The 20,813-nt window shown below is 43.5% G+C and overlaps 2 protein-coding genes across 2 annotated transcripts in view; one reads left to right on the top strand and one right to left on the bottom strand.

Annotated features, from left to right (window-relative positions):
* The window catches only part of tspan4a (tetraspanin 4a), a 70,283-nt gene extending 54,249 nt beyond the window's left edge, over window positions 1-16,034 (bottom strand). The window contains exon 1 of the mRNA XM_057025794.1: window positions 15,942-16,034. The gene's annotated coding sequence lies outside the window, so the exon portion shown is untranslated. The remainder of the gene's footprint in view (window positions 1-15,941) is intronic.
* A 635-nt stretch (window positions 16,035-16,669) lies between these two features.
* On the top strand, window positions 16,670-20,662 carry taldo1 (transaldolase 1). Its single transcript, XM_057013294.1, has 8 exons — window positions 16,670-16,865; window positions 18,328-18,451; window positions 18,566-18,673; window positions 19,032-19,163; window positions 19,337-19,512; window positions 19,668-19,865; window positions 20,148-20,293; window positions 20,388-20,662. The coding sequence occupies exons 1-8, from the start codon at window positions 16,766-16,768 to the stop codon at window positions 20,418-20,420; spliced, it is 1,017 nt and encodes a 338-aa protein (XP_056869274.1). The 5' UTR covers window positions 16,670-16,765; the 3' UTR covers window positions 20,421-20,662.
* Window positions 20,663-20,813: the final 151 nt, after the last annotated feature.

Genomic DNA, 20,813 nt, shown 5'->3' with positions numbered 1-20,813 from the left:
CCCTGTTGGTGACATCCAGAAAACAAAAACGATCTTCCCTATAGGTTTAGGTGGTGCTCATGCCAAACAGGCCAACTTTACCTTTTTCCAAAGATGGGTTCTGTCATTGGGAGGCGTATTACAGGTTTACTGGTTAAGATGAATCAGTCTGAAAAGAGAGAAGCTCTGACAACCCTCCTGATAGGACGCACCTTCATCCTTCAGATGAAACAAAGCATGGTTGGATCAGATACCATGTCGTGGGCGCAGTTTGGAAAGCAATGATACAGCCTCAGTGACGTATCACTGACATGCAAGAACAACACGATCCATCAGAGCACTCTTTCCGAAGTGCCTTTGTCTCCAGCGCCTCGTGAATTATTTATCTTATCTGGTCCTGCAGATTTTCCACATCTGAGATGTGCGACATGAAGTATCGGATTCAGAGCAAATGAGCGCGAGCGGAGGTGAGATGGAATGATATGGTCATTCCCTCTCTTCTAATGTGATCTACCCTGTGAAGAGCAGCAGGTCTCGAGTCACTGTTAAGGAACAGGTAATTCACTGATTTGAAAAGGTGAGAAATCAGAAAAGTGTTGACTCTCATCTGAAGTGCTTCTTAAATCGTATTATATATTACCCGCCGTTGCCACTGACACCAATGGATGGGTTCCCAAGCCCTCTAATAAATATGTTCCTGCACAATGGAGCCTATAAATCGGTTACCAGTGGGACTACAGGCTATCAATAATCCATCATCAAATGGAATCCTGTCACTTATCCGACTCTTTGGAATCCCAGCAGGCTCCAGCCTGGCGTCACCGTCCCAGCAGCTGAGAACGCCGCGTGAGCACAATACTCAGTTACACTTATAAAAATGTAGTCTTTGTGATTATCGCTTGAGCTGGTTCCCTGCGAGCCAATATTAAATCATGTACGCGTGAGTGTTTTACACCTCTAATTATTCTGCTCAGCACAGCAGCACTCAGGTGTCATTTCTGGTCCCCCTGCTGAGGCTTTCTGCATTTTCAGACTCACCTGGCGGAAGATTTGTCTTTTCTGACCTAATCTGGTTTTGATTCCACCTCCTGTTAACTTTACATCATTTATACGCTGCTCATCAATGATTGAACTGCAGCAGCACGCTCTCCCACGGACGCGTCTGCGTCCAGTCGTTAAGGCAGGGCCGTGTTTTCTCTCTTCACCTTTCAGTCTCCACCTCCCCAGACAACTTTAATGTACACTTAAGATTCTTCCTGATTTTTCCCCATATGCTCCGCTCCCTCCAGAGCGGTGGAACTCTGCTTTCTTCCATCCTCCCACACCACTGCAGGCTCCAGCCTGTGGTGCTACCTCTGTCATTTTCCCTCCCGCTCATCCTCCTCATCAGCTGTAACCTATAAGTGTTTCATCATTACCGACAGCAGTGTTTTCCCAGTTAAAAATGTCCATCCATCTATCATCCATCCACTCCTGGTTTAAATAAGTTCTATGTCTTCAAACTGTCGGAGGAAACCTTATAAATCTCAAACAGACACATAAGGATCACGCACAACCAAACCTGTGGCTCCTTCCTGTAAAGCACCAGCGTCGATCTGATTTAATCTGCAGTGATGTTAAATATAGATGCTGTGGGCAAAGCGGGAGGACTGACTCTCAAAGGGAGTTCGGTCCTGGATTTGATTTAAACTGCGAGCTTCCTGAACATGTTTCTGCATGTATGGGCGAGTGTAGGTTAGGGTTCCAAGATGCTTTAGCAGATTAGCCTCTACTGTAAAACTCGAATGACACCCAAATTCTGTTGTTACCATTGTTGCTCTTCACAGTTTTTTAGGCAACACTATCTGTGTTAAATGAATATTTATTGCCCTCCGTTCAGTCGTCTCCCACTGACCCTCCTTTGTCACACACAGCGCTATTGACACGGGGAGTCAGGAGGGCGGGCAACCAGATCTGCAGCCCCTGCTGCTGCTGCCGGAGCGCTGGTGCCGCCCACACAGCCTGTTTCTCGGCTGCATCTGCTGAGATTCTTTTGTTGTCACCTCCCCGGTGCTGCTTTCACAATGAATGGACGTTGGTCTGTTCCCTTCGCATTGACATCTCAGTGTTGACGAAAAAGCACCGTTCTCCAAAACAGCAAGATCCTGCATCCAAATCCATCTTTAATTTGACATTATGTCTAAGTGATGAACACGATTTAAAAACAACGTTGCTACGGTCGCTTATATATTTGAGGTCAGGGGTTGCTGTTGTGGACATTTTCGCAGGAGTAGCTGAACGTCTTTACTCATTTCTGTTTTCAGTTTATTTTGCTCATTGTTAGAATGGAGAAATACACCCACAACAATTACAACACAGTCGAGGCAAAAAAGAACCATTTGGTTTTAAATGGAGACTTATAATTACGTTAGTGTTCCTTCAGGGTTCTGAAATGTATGTTTATTTACACCTCAAATTTTTTATTAGTTGTGGAGTTAAAGGACATCTCGTGTAAGTTCCAGATGGACTAAATGTCGACGACAGTGAGATAATGGATAATGCATTTAAACTAGCACCTGATTCAGACAGGTAAATCCTAACGCCAACGTGAAATCCAACCTAAAATATGTATTTTCAGTTACAGCTGAAAATACGCAGAGTCGCATTACCCCTAAATATGATTATTGCCTATTGTTGCGTCTGTGTGCAGGCATCCCTGCAGGTGAAACGCATGCTGGACAAAGGCCAGTGCGAAAGGTCAAAACAACATTTAGTGAAACTTTTCCTTTATTTGAGTCCCTGTGAATGGGGCAGAGGAATCAACTGCAGCACAGGATGACAGAAAATATCACAGTGGAAATGAAGACTGATCACAGCGGCTGTGATGGGAAACAGATGCGGTGCCCAGCAGGGACGACTCGTGTGTCAGGACGTGCCTCGCTGACGCATCACGGACATATGGACGATAAAAACCGGGACCGGTTCACCTGGTGACTGTCAGATCCATATTTTTTTATAGCTTTCGTTGCAGCGTACAGGAGTGCACACGTGATTCCCCACAAATGGATCAGAGATAAAAGCCAGTCTGGTTTAATTGAGTGTTTACAGTGCACACATCACAACTGTGGATAATGAGTGTTACTGTTTAATAGCTACAAATCTGCGACTGGTCTTAACACAACTGCGTGAAATTCGCCTCGTCCGCCAGCTGCAGACATCAGAATGCCTGACAGAGCAGCGGCGTGGAGACATGGCTGTGGCCCTGCCTGCGCTGTCATCATGGTAATGACACATAATGATGATGCTTTCTGCCTTTGTTTCCCCTCCCTCTCTGAAGCCGGAGCGGTTCGGCCCCTGATGTGGGTTTGGACTGTTTTCCAAGTCTGATTTTTGGTTAAACCCTAGACGTTATCAGATGAGGGGGAGCTCAGCCAACCAAGGCTGCATCTGCTCTGCCCAATCAGGACAAACGGGGTCGAGCATGGATACCAGCCATTCTTCTAGGGAAATGATGCAGCTGCAGCAGCTTTCTGTTAATCTTTCTCTCTTGCGTAAAAAATAACAAAACAACGTTTTTTCACTGCGAATATTTTCACATTTTTCATCACTTTGCATCTATTAATGAGGTAGCAAATCAAAATTCTCAGTGTTTTTGGAATTAAGCTGATTGAGCTGATTGAGAGTTCTGTCAGCAGAGTTTTGCATCACACTGCCTTTTATATAAAGTCCTGCATTTGATCTCGATTTTTCTCTTATAAGCCTTTAAAATGTGCGCCTGTGCGGCTGTGAGCTGATCTAAACTCCTTTAATGCTGCTTCTGCTTCCTGCAGTGCTGAAGCACCAGGATGGTGGGTCTCTAGTTTCACCAGCTGTGGAGCTCTGGTATGGGTCAACTTTAAATCCCTGTGGGAAAGAAAAATTCTAGCAGCTAAAAACATATTTGAAAATGGTAATATGAAAATGGTAACTAATTATAATCAGCATGTGTACACAAACCCCTATTTGTATGGCGAGCATCAATTCAGAAACTGAACATTCCTCAAAAGAGCACAATAAATGAGGGTGGTGACTTATTATTAATGAATACTGTTAAATACAGGATTTAATTAATGTGTCAGTTCAACAGGGGTTTAAGATGAGGGAGCGCAAAACAATTAGGGAACCGTGAAAAATCTGGTCTCGACCAGTCATCACCAGACGAGCTGAATGAGCCCGTTACCACCTTTATTTGTATACCAGACACGGTGAAATGTAATTACAGTGATCGGCACAGTAAAGCCAAACATTCACAGGGGCGACAGAACATAATGTCTCTGTACACCCACCTGTTTTGTTCTGCGTACAAACACCAAATAAAGAAAGCAGATGTTTTTATTCTCGTGTGAGCACTAACGCGGGTATTAAAAAGCCCTCACAGTTTGGCCAAAGCTGATTGTGCTGTAGGTTTAAGCAGAAGTTGGAGGTTATTAACCCGTCCGAGCACAGAGGTTAGGGGCAGAGGCTGCTCACAGTTGAATCTAAGGCCCTCCTACTTTATGGTGCTGATTTATTATTTAAACAAATTCCGACTGGTTTCATAAACGTTGGCCTGCATTGTGCTTGGTTAATTTAGGGGGAATAACTCCTCATCAGTAGAGAACAGTCAGAACATTCTCAGACCCTTTTGCTGCATTTAAGTCTTAACAAAAACCAAACAATTCAAGAATTATCTCATCAATTTTCTCCAAAAAGCCAGAATGACAAACTGAAAAGAAAATTTTAGAAAGAGGAAAAACTACAATATTGCACTGACATCAGTTTGTCTCCTTTGTTATCATCAATCACAGGCCTGCAGTCCTCTCGGGCTTGATGCCCAGCTGGGATGTTCTGTTGGGGATGTTCTGCACTGTGGAGCTTCTTAGGTTCTGTTAGAGATGTTCCCTAAGACCCTCTTGGGTTGTCTTGGGTACGTGACAACCTCCGTGATGAGGGTCATGGTCTCGTTGGAAGGCCAACATTCACCCCTGATGCTGCCAGCACTGCACTTGCTGAGCCAACACTGTTCTTCCAAACATCTTGGAATGATGGAGACTTCTGTGCTCATCCCAGATCTTCTCACCATGAGTTGTATAAAGACAGGTGTGTGTCTTTCAAAAGAGAAATAGAAGCCTCCCAGAGCTACAGCTCAAGTGTTACAGCCCAGCGCTCTGAGTAGTTTCACGTAAAGTTCTGACTTTCCTCATGTTGGATGTTTATTTTATCTGTTCGGCATTACCTGCTTTATTTTGGTGAACTCTCCTGCCGATTACTTCCTGTCAAGTTCTCATCCTGTGTGGTCGCATGGCCTGCCCTAATGTGTTGCACCTGTGTCTCTTTGTCTTCCGTTTTCCTCATGCACTTGTGCACGTGCTCCCTTTAGGCTCCCTTTAGTTGTTTCTAACTGTGCTGACTAATAGAAAGACACCTTATGTCTGAGAGTCATGCAGTTTATTTTTCATTTTTATTTTGTTTCTTTTCCTTGAACGTGTCAACATTTCTAACAGCATTTATATTCTGTTTTCACTTTCTGGCTGCTGAGTTTTGATTGTTTTCTGGAAAATGTGGAAGGTTCACACTTGGTACCACCTAATTATTTTACTGTGTTCTAAAATGAGACAGCAGGGTGTGAACTATTCTCCCTTTGGCTGATGTGTGTCTCTGATTTGACTCTCTCTCATCTCATATTCTAATTCAGTTCTGTTAACACTGAGCTGTTCATGACAGTGTGATACTGTTAACTCCCTCTGGTTTAATTTTCAGTGTTTTTCACACACTGGGATGGCATTTTAAAGTCTCCTGTCACATACAGCAGCTCAAATTTAGGGATGATTTAAATGCCTCCAGTTTTTGTGTCCTCTTAAACATTATAAAATATTATAATCCTATTCTGAAATAAACAGTATTCTGCTTGCTCAGTCATTTTAAATCCACATCATCGATTACTGAACATAGTTGCTATAGGCGAATAATAATATTTCGGACTTTACACCCTTCACATTCAGTAAAGTACAGTCCAGTATAGGATCAGACAGCAGTTAAATCTAAGATCCAAGACTTTGCAGGATGATCTTAACATACAAGTTATTACAAAACAAAACAAAACTAGACATCATAAATGTATGCAACCCCTGCTGAAGCAGTAAATATCGGCATACATTATTTAGGCCACTCTCTCGCAGGTCACATGGTGGAATACCTGATGGTTGATCACATGAGAGCAAAACATTTATCATCCGTCCATCCTTCCTGTGCTCTCCCTGTATGAGTTGACAAGGCACATCCAGATGCACCGTTAGCGAGGGCCCGACGAACGCTAAACTCATTTACGGCTCCAAATGTCTCCATTTATTTTCATGACGCCGCCGCCGCCGCCTCCAACCTTTGTTTCGTATGTGTGGTGTCAGCATAGATGACTGACGCTGGTTTCTCCCCAGCACCTCCGCACAGCTGTGCAAAAACCTCTACACCTGCCTGCATGATGCATGCATATGTGTCAAACCATACATTTGCCTTCTATTGCTAATCCCTTCGAGCGGGAATGTTATTACGCCGCTTGCCACTCAAACGCCGCCGCAGAGCAAATGTGTGTTCTGTGCCTACATATATTTATGGATATGAAGGGGAGAGAGAAATAATATTTCCCCCTCGGGAGGCGAGGAGATGTGTGGGTTTTCTGTATGTTCTCGGGTCCACTCTGATTTCACACACACGTGAACGACCATCTCCGTCCTGTTAACACAGACACAGGCTGTGGATACTCCCATCATGCACTCTGCTCTCCCTGCAGGAAATGTAGCTGCATTGATATTGGAGTTTCGCTCATTATTTATTTATTACTTTTTTTCTCAAATGAAATACTAAATGGTTAGTGAAAAGGAAGCAGCCTACACACACACACACACACACACACACAGGCCCAATACTATGATTTTCACAGTCACACATTAAGAGACGTGTCGTGTCTTAAAATCCGTGAAATATCAATTTTGTCGAAATTTAATTTGTGAAAATCAATTTGTGTGCGTGTGTGTGTGTGTGTGTGTGTGTGTGTGTGTGTGTGTGTGTGTGTGTCCAAGCCACAATTCTGACACACACTTACAAACACGCACACACACACACACACACACACAAATTGATTTTCACAAATTAAATTTAGACAAAATTGATATTTCACGGATTTTAAGACACCTACATCGTTGCTGACATACAGATTGGGTTGATTGGACAACAATGCATCTGAGTATTTTTCCCATCAAGGATATTCACAAACTCTCCTCCCCATCTGCGTCTTTGATCACAACTTCTTTTATCTATCTATTTCCTGGACTGTTTGCCAGCATAATGAGATCACTTATTTAAGACAACTCCTACAGCAAACACCAGAGATGCCAGAATTACCGTAAAGCAACTCAGAACAAGCAGCAAAAGAATCAGTCTTATCAAATATATATTTTTAGTGTTTGTGTTGCTTCAGAAGTCTCAAGTAAAACCGTATAGCTTCATAAATTCAAAACATTGCTAATGTCATGTAACAGAACTGCCACAAATGCTAGATTGTTCATTTTGTACCTCTAGGGGCAGCAAATCAAGCTGCGGGACGTATGGGTGGCCACCAGGGCTACCATTAACTAATGGGGAGGAACTAATGTCGATTATAGCCAAGATAATAACACAAACCAGCAGACAAACTGGAAATAAGGTCTTATCCTGCTTTATGCCAGTGCAGTCTGGTTGGTTCTCCGTGAGTTTCACTTCCACCTTTGAACTGCACAAATATAAATATTAGCCACCACTTGAGCTCAAAGTTTAGTCTGAATATTTGATTTCAGATCAAATATTTACAAACACACCAGGAAGCCACAAGTCCGATCAGGTCCCAAACACCCATTTCTGCTCCTTTACAGTTAAAAACAGCAACTGCTGAATGTCCTGATTTGCAGTTGTAGCTTGACTTGTCAAACGTGTCAAATTTAAAAACATTTTATCAGCACAGCAGTTAAGTTGTTAACCTCAGGCCAACATTTTCCCTCAGCAGCCTCCTCTTCTGTCTGACTTCCCTCATGAAACATCTCACTCGCTGCTTCGACGTCTGTGACCTTGTGGTTTGTCTATTTGACCTTCTCAGCTCTTCCTCCAGCTTCACAGATGCTACATAACTGCTTTAATTGCTGTTCTTGTACTGCAAAACCCTCTGAACTGGTAATCAAATCCTTAGAGTGGCAACACAGTAGATGTGAGTGTGTTTTCAGGTATAAGTGTTGATTATCAAACTGTGTGTGTGGGGCGGGGGGGCTGCCAGACCCTGAGATATTTAATGAAACAAAACCACTATTGTCACAGATGCTTTAAAGAGCTCCGTTATAATGCTGCACATTAATCTCCTCTTACCTTCATCACCTAACCGCCGCTCCAGGAAAGGATAACGTTCTAGAGAATGATGACATAATAAAAATAAACCATGTTTATCGCTCCTATTCCCAACTAATTTCAGGAAACGAGCAAACCCAAATGGTTTAATCCATCAGTTTTTCCTGTCCTGATAGAGAAACATAACATTGGATTAAAGAATCCATCAGCAGGAAGTCGAAGACTCGATGTGATGCATTTAATCATGCGTGTTTTTGCCTGGACTTTCTCTGGCTGGTCATCGTAGGGCTAACTAACCAGAGATTATGTGTGAACTTTTATAAATATCAGTTATTACCCCCACACAGCTGAAAGATCTTATCAGCATTGATTTTTGCTTGTTTGTTTTGCCAGAGGGAGACCGTGACCCCATTTAGATTACATTTGAGATTACACACACACACGCACACACACATGTACATACTATACACACACACACATATATATACACATATATATACATACACATATACGTGTGTGTGTATATATGTGTGTGTATGTGTATATATATATATATAGAGAGAGAGAGAGAGAGAGAGAGAGAGAGAGAGAGAGAGCTGATGCTGTTGTAACAGCAAAAATATACCAATTCATTTCTCATTTAAATACACCCACCCACCAGCAGAAGAAAATGCTTCTCTTATTGAATCTATGAACTAATTTTTCCTCCATGAGCATGAACCACAGCATGAACACAAGGAAGTCTTTCAGAGAGAGCAGCTGTAAATGGCTCGTTACACCCCCCCCCCCCACCCCAGCGCTGGGACACAGAGAACTGGCCAGTGTCGGAACTGAATCGTGCCTGTCATCTTCAGACAGACACGACCTGCAGAACTCAGAGCGAAGCTGCTGTTTTCAGTGCAGGCTGGCGACTAAAATCAAGACTTTCTGCTGCAAAAATACAAATTTATAGAGATATTTTCAGGATATTTATGCAGTCTAAACATTATTCTTAAATGTTCCGTTTAGATTTTGACTGGAGAATTCACACAAATACTCGAGAGCATTGCTAGAGTACTAGAGGAAGAGATAAATAATGCTTATATAGTTTTACATAAGTCAGAAACTCTTTACACATTATTTAACAACAAATCCTTCACTGGTGGAGGCAAACGAGTGCATTCCTCCTCCGTACTGACATCTTTGTTTCCATGGAAACCAGTGTACAGACTGAAGGAGTAGCCAGTGAACTTCTCAATGAGAACAAGTCGCTGTGGAGTAAAGAGTTACAGCCTGTGAATGTTAATTAAATCACAGATTTGGACGGGGAAGTGAAATACGTGTGAACCTCCACAGCTTTTCAGGGGTTTCTGTCTGAAAACCCAAAGTTCACCTGTTGTCTTGAAAATGTTGGTGATTCAAACTGAAGGTCACCTCCGCGGGAAGGAGGATTTCAAAAAACTTTGGGCTCAAAATCATCAGCTGAAACTGCCCCTGCAGCCTCAACAGCGCTGTCCTGCAGAACATGCCCCCAGTTCTTCCTGCACTTGTTCTGACATTAATGGAAGTCAGTCAGACTTGTGACAACAGGCATCCCAACGCCTGCAGTGCATGAGTAACTTCCATAGTGTTGGAGCGTTTAGGTTGAAGCTCCTCTGGTTTGAACTGAGGCGGTGACGAGAGCCCGTTACTCAAGCGGCAGTGATGAAATAAACTGACTCCACAGGCTGAGAAAAAGGAAGTTCACTGCATCTCTGCTAAAGGTTTCTCACCTCTTCTCAGTGTGGATGATGGGTACTGATGCTTATGAAAGGAGGAACATTAGAGGCCCAGACTGGTTCATTTAGAGCAGGGGTGGGGAACCTCCGGCCTCCGGGCCGTATACGGCCTACGAGACCATTTCTACCGGCCCGCAACGCAATAAATGTGCACTTATACAGTGGGACCGTTCGCTAACTCCGCGAGCTGCGAGTAGCAGCGGTAGCGTATTTTTGCCTTTCGTATCCTGAAATTTCTTTCGTAACGAGGAATATTTTCCCGTTTTCTGAGATAAAACAGACGGTTATGTTATGTCCGAGTCAAGGTCAGGGTCAGTGAACACAGCATGTGAGGTACGTAGTGGGCTGGACTGATTGACACGGACGAATAATGCCTAGCGAAACACGCTAAACTCGGCGAGTTGAAAGGACAGATGAGTTTGGATAAAATTAACGCTCTCCGGAGTTTGGAGGCTCAACAAGCAGCTTTCCACGACCATGACAGAATATTACGCGTGCAAGTTTTGTGGTGAGTGAATTAATAGCCACGAAGCTGAAACCTCACGCCGAAGGAGAATTCGTGAACGTGCCTCGTAGCCGCCGCTGAGGCGCTCGCGCCGGACAAAGTAAAATTGTTTCAAAGCGTGAATTTCTTTTCGTGATAACTATTGAACTAAGACATATATCGTTATGATTCCAGTGGCTAACGGTATGTTTTTATGGTCAAGGAATCTAAATATGTAGTCAAAGTATATGTGGGACTAATATTTATGGTGGAAATCACAATATGCCAGGAATTGTTGCGCTTGGCGGAGGTCTGCGCTCTCCGAGTGCTTTCTAGTTGTTGTTGTTGTTATTGTCTTTATCTTTCTTTCTTTTTCATTTATTTTCTTGATTATCTTGTTGTATTGCAGTTTTTGTGAGTAGAGGCCTCGAACAGGCCCTTACGGGTCTCTTGCCTCAACTCTGCACCTCTTTTTATTTTGTATGATCATGAAAACATATTTTACTTGTCATTTTATTCTATTTATTTGGTGATTTTATATGCATGTGTGCTAAATAAATAATTCAAACTCAAATGCAGCAATCATGAGACTTAGTAACACAGTGGTTATAGACTCTTTTTTTTGTCTTTTTTTTGCATCCCTAGGTATGTGTTCATAATAGTATGGCCCTCGGAGGACTTTAAAAAATTGAAATGGCCCTCGATATGAAAAGGGTTCCCCACCCCTGATTTAGAGCCAAGAACATTAAACTCACCACTCTTTCTAGTCACTTCTGCCTTTTTGTGGTTCTTTGTTCAGTTTTGCATCACATTCTTACTTAATTAATTTTTCTTTGGGGTTTTACATTTCTCTGTAGATTATCTGAAGGATTTGGCAACAACCCTAATTAAACACAGTGATAAAGATAAAAGGAGACATCGATGAAGGTCGGACATGCGGCTGCTGAGGATGATGTGACGTCAGTGACGTCCATTAACCCAAAACAGCACAGCAAAAACAGGAAGTCTTCTGTTCGCTTCAGCGGTGAGTGATGAAAGGCCACGAGTCTGTGAACAGGATTGAATTAGGATCACCTTTATGATCTGCACACTCGCCACGTTCATATTCCACTATTTACTCAAATACCCCGCAGCAACAACTCACAAAGGAGTTCAATTTGCCCGTTTTCACTTTTGCCTTCCAAATGAATAAAATAGCTGATTAAAATGAAGTCCAGCGACAGATGTAGCTTTTCGGCAGCCACCCAGGATGGCATCTTGTCAGAGGACACTTGTAATCTAGATTTAACCCTGAGGCAGACTCTGTTCTATCTGGAAAAAGCCCCTCTGATCAGTTAACTGTCCCGAATGTTCAGCCTGATCAGTTCCGAGAGCCAGAGCTGATATGACATCATGTAAACAAAATTTCCTTTGAAAATCTTGTTTTTACTCTTATTTCTGCTGAAATATTGGATTTGCCGTTGAGATCTACAGTGTGTAAACACAGCTGGTGTTTATTGTCACTGTGTGAATAAAATATGAACCGATTCTTTAAGCTACAGTTCAACAAGGGGCACAAATCGCACCACTCTTTGTGAAACTTAAGGATGGCATAAGCATAAGGATGAATCCTGATCCAAAATAAAGAGGCCTCATCACTGTGCCTGCGCCTCTGCGTCAAAAGAAGATAGAATAAAGAAGCGGGTGTCACGGACCAGATGAGAACCCAAATGCGACAAACGAGTTTGGCTGAACACCGCTTTATTGTAGGACACAGACAACAGACAGGATTCACCGGGGAGCGAGCAGAACAGAATAGTCGGGGACAGGCAAGGTCGAGATCGGGCAGAAAGCCGACAGAGTTTACCGGGGAGCAGGCAATACAGAATGGTCAGGAACAGGCAAGGTCGGAACCGGCAGGCAGGCAAACAGGAATATGCTGGAAAGTCATTGGAACACGAATAACGATCTGGCAGGGAGCAGGTGTGTCTCCGGGGATTAAGAAAGGGGCTCATTAGTGTCCTGATACACAACGGATGTGCGGAGCGAAGCGACTCGCGGGCATGATTGAGTTGCAGTATTACCTTAAAGGAGCCTTTTTAGACACTCTGGCGGAGAAAACTGCACATTTTGAACAAGCACGATCGTAAAGGGAGGCAATTTAGATTCTCCAATCAAGCTAATGTCCATGGTTTATTTTTGGACTGCATGAAACCAGAGAGAACCCTGAATCTTCTCAAAAGGCGGCTGAAGTTGTTGCTCTCCATCTCAGAAAAAGGTGAAGAAAAAACTAAATTAGAGGCCGAGGCTGCAGCCGATATCGACTCGGTGGTGGTTTTTTTCAAAGTTCACTTAGCATTCAAAGCGCGACGCTTTCGGGCATCGTGCAGTTTGAGAAGTTTCTGAAGGCAGTGTACTTGAAATCTAGAAGACAGATGCTCTCCATTTAAAATGCAGGAAAATTGATCTTCCCTCTGAGGCTATAGCATGATCCGTGTCCAGGGAGCCGGCGCCTATAAAGTTAGAGTAACCCCATTAAGAACAGCAAAGACTGGCCCCGAATGGCTGCCAGAAATAAATGTAAATGAGAGGCAGACTTCCGCTGAGCTGTCCCAGAAAATGCAATAATAGTGAAATAAAGAGCCTTGGATAGACGGCTGTGTAAAAGGTGCAGCCGGAGGAACATGCAGGAATAATGTGGCTGTGCCTTTGTTAGATGACTAAAGAATTTAACATGCGATGCAAAATAACATGTTTTCTAAAGAATGTACTGAGGTGCACCACTGAGGAAGAGCCATTATACCCGCAGGGATGTAAATGTATGCTATTTACACCCACTCTGATGAGAATCTAAAGAAACAAAAAGCTCAGCCACAGAGAGTCAATTACAGGGTAGAGGGTGAGAAATGTGGAGCGAGGAAAAGAGGAGATGAGCAATGTTGGGACAGATGGGGGAAACAAGCTCTTGACTCTTTTTTTTGGCCTCCGTTAAACTGGGCGTGACGCCGGGAGTGGAAAAGAAGTGTGGTTAAGGCTTCTGGTTTTCACTTGACACTGACAACCCAGCAGAGCTCTCAGCGTGAGGAGGATGTGAGGGGACTAAATAGACCCCTCTGGATAGAAAAGCCTCGGCTAGCGCTTTACATCACGACTGGAAAGGCAGAAAAATAATGCAACCTGAATGACACCGAGTCGGGGCCTCAGATACACGCCTGTTTCTCATTTAGGAGGGCAGCTTTAGGAATAATTCTTTGCTACGCGATGCCAGATTTTAGATAAACACCCTGACATTTGCACTGGAGTATCGTCGTTTGGATTTTTCAACATCCATTTCCCTCATCGTTAATGTATCTCAAATATGTGTGTTGCACACACGAGCTGATTAATGCTGCATATATTCATGATGAAGTCACTCAAAGAGCTTCGTATTCATTCATCCCTGCTGAGCTCTCGCATTTGATGAAAATGAGCTTTAATTTGTTAATCGGTGGACATAAATGGTCTCAATAAGCAAGATGGTGTTTCCAAACAATTATGCTAACACAAGATTATCCACTTATAATGCACGACGTCATGTTTTCACAAAACAAGAACAAATTTGTGCTGATTTCCACCCTGAAAATCATTGTCTTGTTTAAAACCATTGAGCGGGAATTTAACCTAAAGCCCAAAAGAAATCAAGCCTGGAGTCACCACGTGAACATTTGTGTTGTGTTCAACAAGTGGACAATATGTACAGTAGGACAAAGTTAAAATTTCCTTCTGTGACCTTTTATCCTCCTGTTGCCATGACCGGTGCAAAAGGCCAGAAAGAGGAAGTGTGACTCCAGAATTTAGCCGGATGTAAACATCAGCAGAGGAGGAGGTGGGAAACTGGAACTTCCTCCGTTTACTGCCCCAGAGCACATCCAGGAATGTGGAAAACCAATCTGCCCGTCATCCAAGAGCAGTAAAAATCAGGCTATTTCTAGATCAGGATCTTATTTACCCCAGAACGCAGGGCCTCCTCCTCCATCTTAAACCCGCTGATAAACGCATAAGAAAAGTCTCTTTCCTTGAAGAGCCGATCAGACATGCGCCGTCTGGGTGCACCCGCTCGTCTCTGCCCTCAGATAATAACGCAGGGTGTCTGCCAGGCGCAGCTGTGTATAAATAGCAGTAGCGTAAGGACGGAACACCCTGGAAAGAACAGCTCACGGTGTCTGTTTGGGGTTATTGGCAGCAGCTCACGCCGTTGTCGCCGCTTCACTCGCAGGCCGCACCGCTGATCCCATTGTTGCTCCGTTGCTATATATAAATCCTGCAGGGGTTCATCTGTGGTTGAGACTCTGATGCAATGTTCTCGTCAGTCCTTTTGTTCACAAATCGGCCCAAGAGCCCGGGGTTGAAATGGCTCCACGAAGCTGCCATCATCTCCATTCAGCAACAGTTGTTCCTGATTTATGAACAAGCCCAGAAGTGCCAGTTGTACTGTACATATTTATAAATGTATCTATTAAATGTTTAAGGACACTACGGCACATTAATGTGTGCCAACATTACTCATAAATAGGAAGACAGCATTTGGGATGTGACCAGAGCGAGGCTGAGAGATTTGGGTCTCTGTATCCACCGTGTGAATATTTAATCCTCCTCAGGTCTGAAGAGGTGCTGCAATCCGATGACGTGTTCACCCAGGTATGACCGCGTGAGCGTGCTTACAGACTGGAAAATGGTTTCTTTCTTTTATTCTGCCTGAAAATCCCACCGAAACAACGCCGCCAGAGTGTCGCTGACACAACTGCAGCACCTTTCATGCTATGGTTCCTTTAAAGCTTACATCCATTTTCAGGGGCACGAAGCCCTCTGCTAACCTGACATAAAGACTCCTTGTGCTGCACTGAAAGACTTCTCTCTTCCAACCAGACCAGAGGAATCACTGAGGCCTCCACCTCCTTTCAAAACAAAAACACGACAGGAGGCAAAAGCTCAGGAATGACTGGTATTCCCAAATGTTGTTCCCTTTCCTCGCCAGCTTATTTATATCTTTCATCGAAGTCCAGGCCAGATTCCCTCAGCCAATCACAGAGCCCCGTTGGGATGCATCATCACAATTCCACAATCACATCACATGGGCGCGACGTGCGACTACACAGACAGCAACTTCCGAGCAGAAATAAACTTTGAATAAACTTTAAGTGTGTCTAACCGCTCGTGGAGTCGAGGGTGAACTCAGCATCAGCAGAGTTTCATCTTCAAATAAAATACATTTGTTGAGCAGAGAAAGATCCTCAATGATCAGAGAGAAAATCACACAAGGTCACTGACATCTCTGCTGCCGCAAGAAGAGAGAAGAAAGAAGAGAGAAAATCAGCTGGTTGTAATGGAAAAGAACTTACCAGCCTCTTCATAAACGACGTATTCTAGCTCTAAGCTCTCCCTGTTCTCCCCTCAATGTTTGACAAAACTTCTCCAGTTCTTCCAATTCTCTGACACCCCCTCTCTCTCTCTCTTTCCCTCTCCCCCCCTCCCATTGGAGGGCCTAAACCTCGTGTGTAGCCAGTGGAACGAGGACATCTAGCGGTGGGTCACTTCATTACAGTTAGTCTCGGCTTTATTTTATTGGTTACAGTTTTTCTGTTTCATGTGCAAACACACGTTTCATGTGCTAGATTATTTAAATTGCGCAGCATTGAAAGAACACGGAGCAGAGTTACTATTATTTGTGATTCAAGTTGTTCCACACCACTGGGATATTTCGTTACTCATACAGGTTTTTAGTGTATTATTTTAATTGAATCCAGCTGGCGTAGCTGGGTAAAAAAATGAAACATTTGAGTGCTTGATGGAGGTCTGCACTTTTTTTCAAATAATGTTAGGATTTAGTTTGAAAGTTGCTCTGAGTGGTCACCTCATGTGTCTGTGATGACTTTTGAACCATCCTCTACCTGATATTTGCCCGATATGTTTGTAAAGGAACGATCTTCATGTTTGTAAAAGAATAATCTATCATTTCAATCCTCATAAACCAACATTCTCCTCGACCTTGATGACTGACAACATTCACCGATTTTTGTCCCGTTTATCTCGCTTGTTCCGTGGTCTGCGCGCGCCCGGCGTCGGTGTTGCGCTCCAGCTCGTGCGTGGCGCGCGCTCCGTGTCAGCCAGTCCTCCTACCCTCACGTGTCTCGCGTATATAAAAGAGTCCCAGTCTCTCCTGACCATGAGCAGTGTGTCACCAGACAAACGGCGAAAAATGGAGTCCGCTCTGGAGCAGCTGAAGAAGCACACGGTGGTGGTGGCGGACACGGGAGACTTTAACGGTAGTAGATGTTTACACTTTCCAGCGCGCTAACGCTAGCATGATTAGCATGCTAAAGATCTGTAAGCCTCGCGCTGATCCGACTTGACCGCGGGGTCAGGATCCCGGAAACAAGCCGCTTTGAGAGGCGGAGGCGTTAGCATCAAGATCATGTCAACCCGACTAGTACTGAGGTTTACTAACTTAACCAAACAACTCTTGGTTGACTAACTTTCCAACTAGCTACTGCACTTGTTACTTGTTAATCGGATAATCCTAACTAAACCTGGAAGTGAATGCCGTTGCCTGTCCTAACAACTTTAGCTGCTTTGCATTAGCAGCAGCAAACTGCTACATCCACTGTCTCGTCTTGATTAAATAGATTCTTCTAGTTGTTTATTTGAGTAAACAGTAGTTCCACAAATTATACGATTTTAACCTATGCGTGGTCTCATTATACGTAACAGGTGTGTTGTGCAAACTGTTGCACACCCAGTCTAATGCAACGCGGTGTGTTGCGAATGTTTTTCCTTTAATTAGTTCCTCCTTCCTGGTTTCCCCCTCTGAGCCAATGATGATGTTCCTTAGTTGGACAGAATTTGTGCAACTGCTGCTTTATTGTTGCAAACACAATAGTTGCCATTGAGCTATTGCAGACTCAGGATGACATGACAGAACTGAGCTCCAGTCAGGTCTGGTGGAGATAAACGCCAGGAGGGGTGTGCACACTTTTGAAGCAGTTCTTTACACTTAAGGGGGACAAAACGCACAAAGAAAACTTTGAAGATGTCACTTTGGTCCCAAATGAGCTATAGTAATATGCTAACTAATTGAAATTGAATGAAATGGATGTTTCTGCCTTGATGGATCTTTCAGGTTTAAAGCCCAGATATGTTAAAATCACTTCTGTTTCACAGAGCGAACGCAAGATTTGGGTCAGTGATTGTGTAAATCCACACAGTTGCATAATTTAAAGTAAAGTTTGTTGTTTTTATGAATAGAATCCCTGATTCTTCCATCAAGGGACCTTTACAGTCTATTAAATCGCTTTCATTTTTAACTCTTCTTAATTCTCTTAATTCTTGCTTTTATATCATTTGTGTATATTGAATTACTGAAACAGACTCTTCAACTCCAGTATAGGCTGGTATCAGTCTCTTTACATTTTAGTGAACATAAACAGGCACCTGAAGCTTGTCAATCTGACCCAGGTTACTTCAGCAACCTCTAATAAAGTAATCACATCTCTGTTAGAGTTAAATGTCTGAACTATTAATGTCTTAAACCTGCAGAGAATGACAGTCAATACATTCAGTTAGCCACTTGAATACATTAAGATACAGGCTGAACTCGTTTGCAAGAATTCTTTACAAAGGTTTGAGAGCATTTATGGCCTGGGAGCTGGTAGAAGGTTAGTATCTATACTGCTGTGACCAGTTTGACTTGTTTAATTCTTTTCTGGTTTTCTGTCTTGTAACCTGCAGCCATTGATGAATACAAGCCTCAGGATGCAACCACCAATCCGTCTCTCCTCTTGGCTGCTGCTAAGATGCCAGCCTACCAGCATCTGTTGGACGACGCCATTAAATATGGCGTCACCAAGGGAGGGTAAGAAGCAGAAGCTTTGCTTGAAAACTCTAATCACAATTCCTCTTTCCTAAACATCTATTGCAGTTTAGTTGTAGGTGTAAAGAGAACTCTCCTGTTTCCTTGATTGTCCAGATCTGTAGAGGAGCAGATAGACAACACGATGGATAAGCTGTTTGTGAATTTTGGGGTTGAAATCCTCAAGAAGCTCCCAGGGAGAGTCTCCACTGAGGTTGATGCCAGGTACTTGAACTGTTCATGTGTCACATGCTGCTAATTATCGGTGAAAGACTCATTTATAACGCAGACGATTCCCAAATAGACCCAAGGCAATGATCCCAATGGTGATTATCATTCAGAAACACCACCCTTGATCGGCTGTGCTGCCTTTTTTTTTTTTTTTTTTTTTTTTTAATTCTTAAGACTAAAACTTGTTTGGCTTGTTTTATTTCTAATCCCATAATATTGGAGTATAGAGACATACCAGAAAGATGTCTTTGTCAAAACATGAAGAGGAATCATGAGTCAATGCTGACAAATGCCTGGCCTTTGAACTGAATAGGTGAGAGTAGAGCATTAAACTAAAAATTCTTGTCAACAGGTTGTCTTATGATAAAGAAGGAATGGTTGCCAAGGGGCTGAAATTCATCGATCTATACAAAGAGGCTGGAATCAGTAAAGAACGAGTGCTCATCAAGCTGTCCTCAACGTGGGAAGGAATCCAGGCGGGCAAGTAGGTTTGGAAGCCAAACATTCATACATTGTCTGGCCATCAGTCAGCATGTTAACGAGTCCACATACTTGAGTGTCGAACTGAGCTATATAATTTGAGTATTTAACCCTGCAAACATAGCTATGGTCTTGGCTTACACGTCATTTGAAAGAACTTCTCTCTTTATCTAACAGGGAGCTGGAGGAGAAACATGGTGTCCACTGCAACATGACGCTGATGTTCTCTTTTGCTCAGGCTGTGGCCTGTGCAGAAGCTAAGGTAACGCTCGCATCAGCCTTCGTCGGGCGCATCTTCGACTGGTACAGGGAGAACACGGACCGCAAAAGCTTCGAGCCCCATGAAGATCCAGGTAGTAAACGCCGCCTGCTGGTCACATTGTGGATTTTCGGTCAAATTTGTGTAGCTCCACCTTGTCAAGCAGAACTGTTTTTGCACAGGAACAAACTGCAGTCGCTTCAGGGGGTCGTTGACTTTAAGCATCGTTTTCCTCTTCGCTTTCTCAAGGTGTGCTGAGCGTGACCAAGATTTACAACTACTACAAGAAGTTTGATTACAGCACCGTGGTGATGGGCGCCTCCTTCAGGAACACGGGTCAGGTGAAGGCCCTGGCAGGCTGTGACCTGCTCACCATCTCTCCCGCTCTGCTGTCAGAACTCAGCCAGGACCACAGCACCGTGAAGGAGACGCTGACTGTGGAGAAAGGTACCAATCCCAGAGTGAAAATGCTGCATTAAAGCCCAGATGGAGGTCCACCAGGAAGGATACAAACGTTAACCATGACCTTCGTGTCCTGATGGTGTAAAAGCCAGAAAAACAAACTAATAATGGATTATAGACGCTTTGTTGCGGCATTTAAACTTCCAAAATATAAAAATGTCATCTGTCAGGCAAATGATCGTAACTTGAACATTGATAAACGGAAGCCCAGATGCCTCATTGACATTCAGGATGAAAGCAAATGTTTAATTTACCTTTTGTGTGTAGCCAAGGCCTGTGATCTGGAGAAGGTCCATCTGGACGAGAAGGCGTTCCGCTGGGAGCACAATGAGGACCGCATGGCTGTGGAGAAGCTCTCTGATGGCATCCGCAAATTTGCAGCCGACGCCATGAAGCTGGAGACCATGATCAAGGTAACGTGGACTTCTGATCGACACACAGTGGATCTGATGATTGATTTATTTTTATCCAACTGATTTTGTTTGTTTGTTGTTTTTTTAATCACAGGAGAAAATCCTCAATGTGAAAAATGGGAAGTGATGACGGATGTGGGTCTGGAGAACCTGCTGCCTGAACGGGCAGCTTTCCCCCAGTCTGGGACCTTCTCTGGTTCCTGTGGGTGTGGGTGTGGGTGTGTGTTGAAGAGCTAAATATTTTCTCCCCTCATTTAGAAAAGTCTTAACAGAGAAACTTTTTAGCACTGAAGGACCAAAAGTCTGCCCTTTTAATCTGGACGGGGCTTCATCATTCCTCAGTATCCAATAAATACATTTCTCCTACTACTGATGTCTTTGCTTCTTTTCTTTACCGGTGATAAATATTAACTTTAATTTAACCTGTCTGCATGAAGTCAGGGAACTTTTCCATTAAGATTTGGTTGCAAATTATATTGGGATGTCTCTGGATGACCTTGATGGTTGTCAGGATCCTGTT

This window comes from Takifugu flavidus, chromosome 2 (assembly GCF_003711565.1).
Source record: "Takifugu flavidus isolate HTHZ2018 chromosome 2, ASM371156v2, whole genome shotgun sequence".
Taxonomy (NCBI): domain Eukaryota; kingdom Metazoa; phylum Chordata; class Actinopteri; order Tetraodontiformes; family Tetraodontidae; genus Takifugu; species Takifugu flavidus.
The sequence above is the reverse complement of the archived record's forward strand: the minus strand, read 5'-3'. Positions and strand labels throughout refer to the sequence as shown.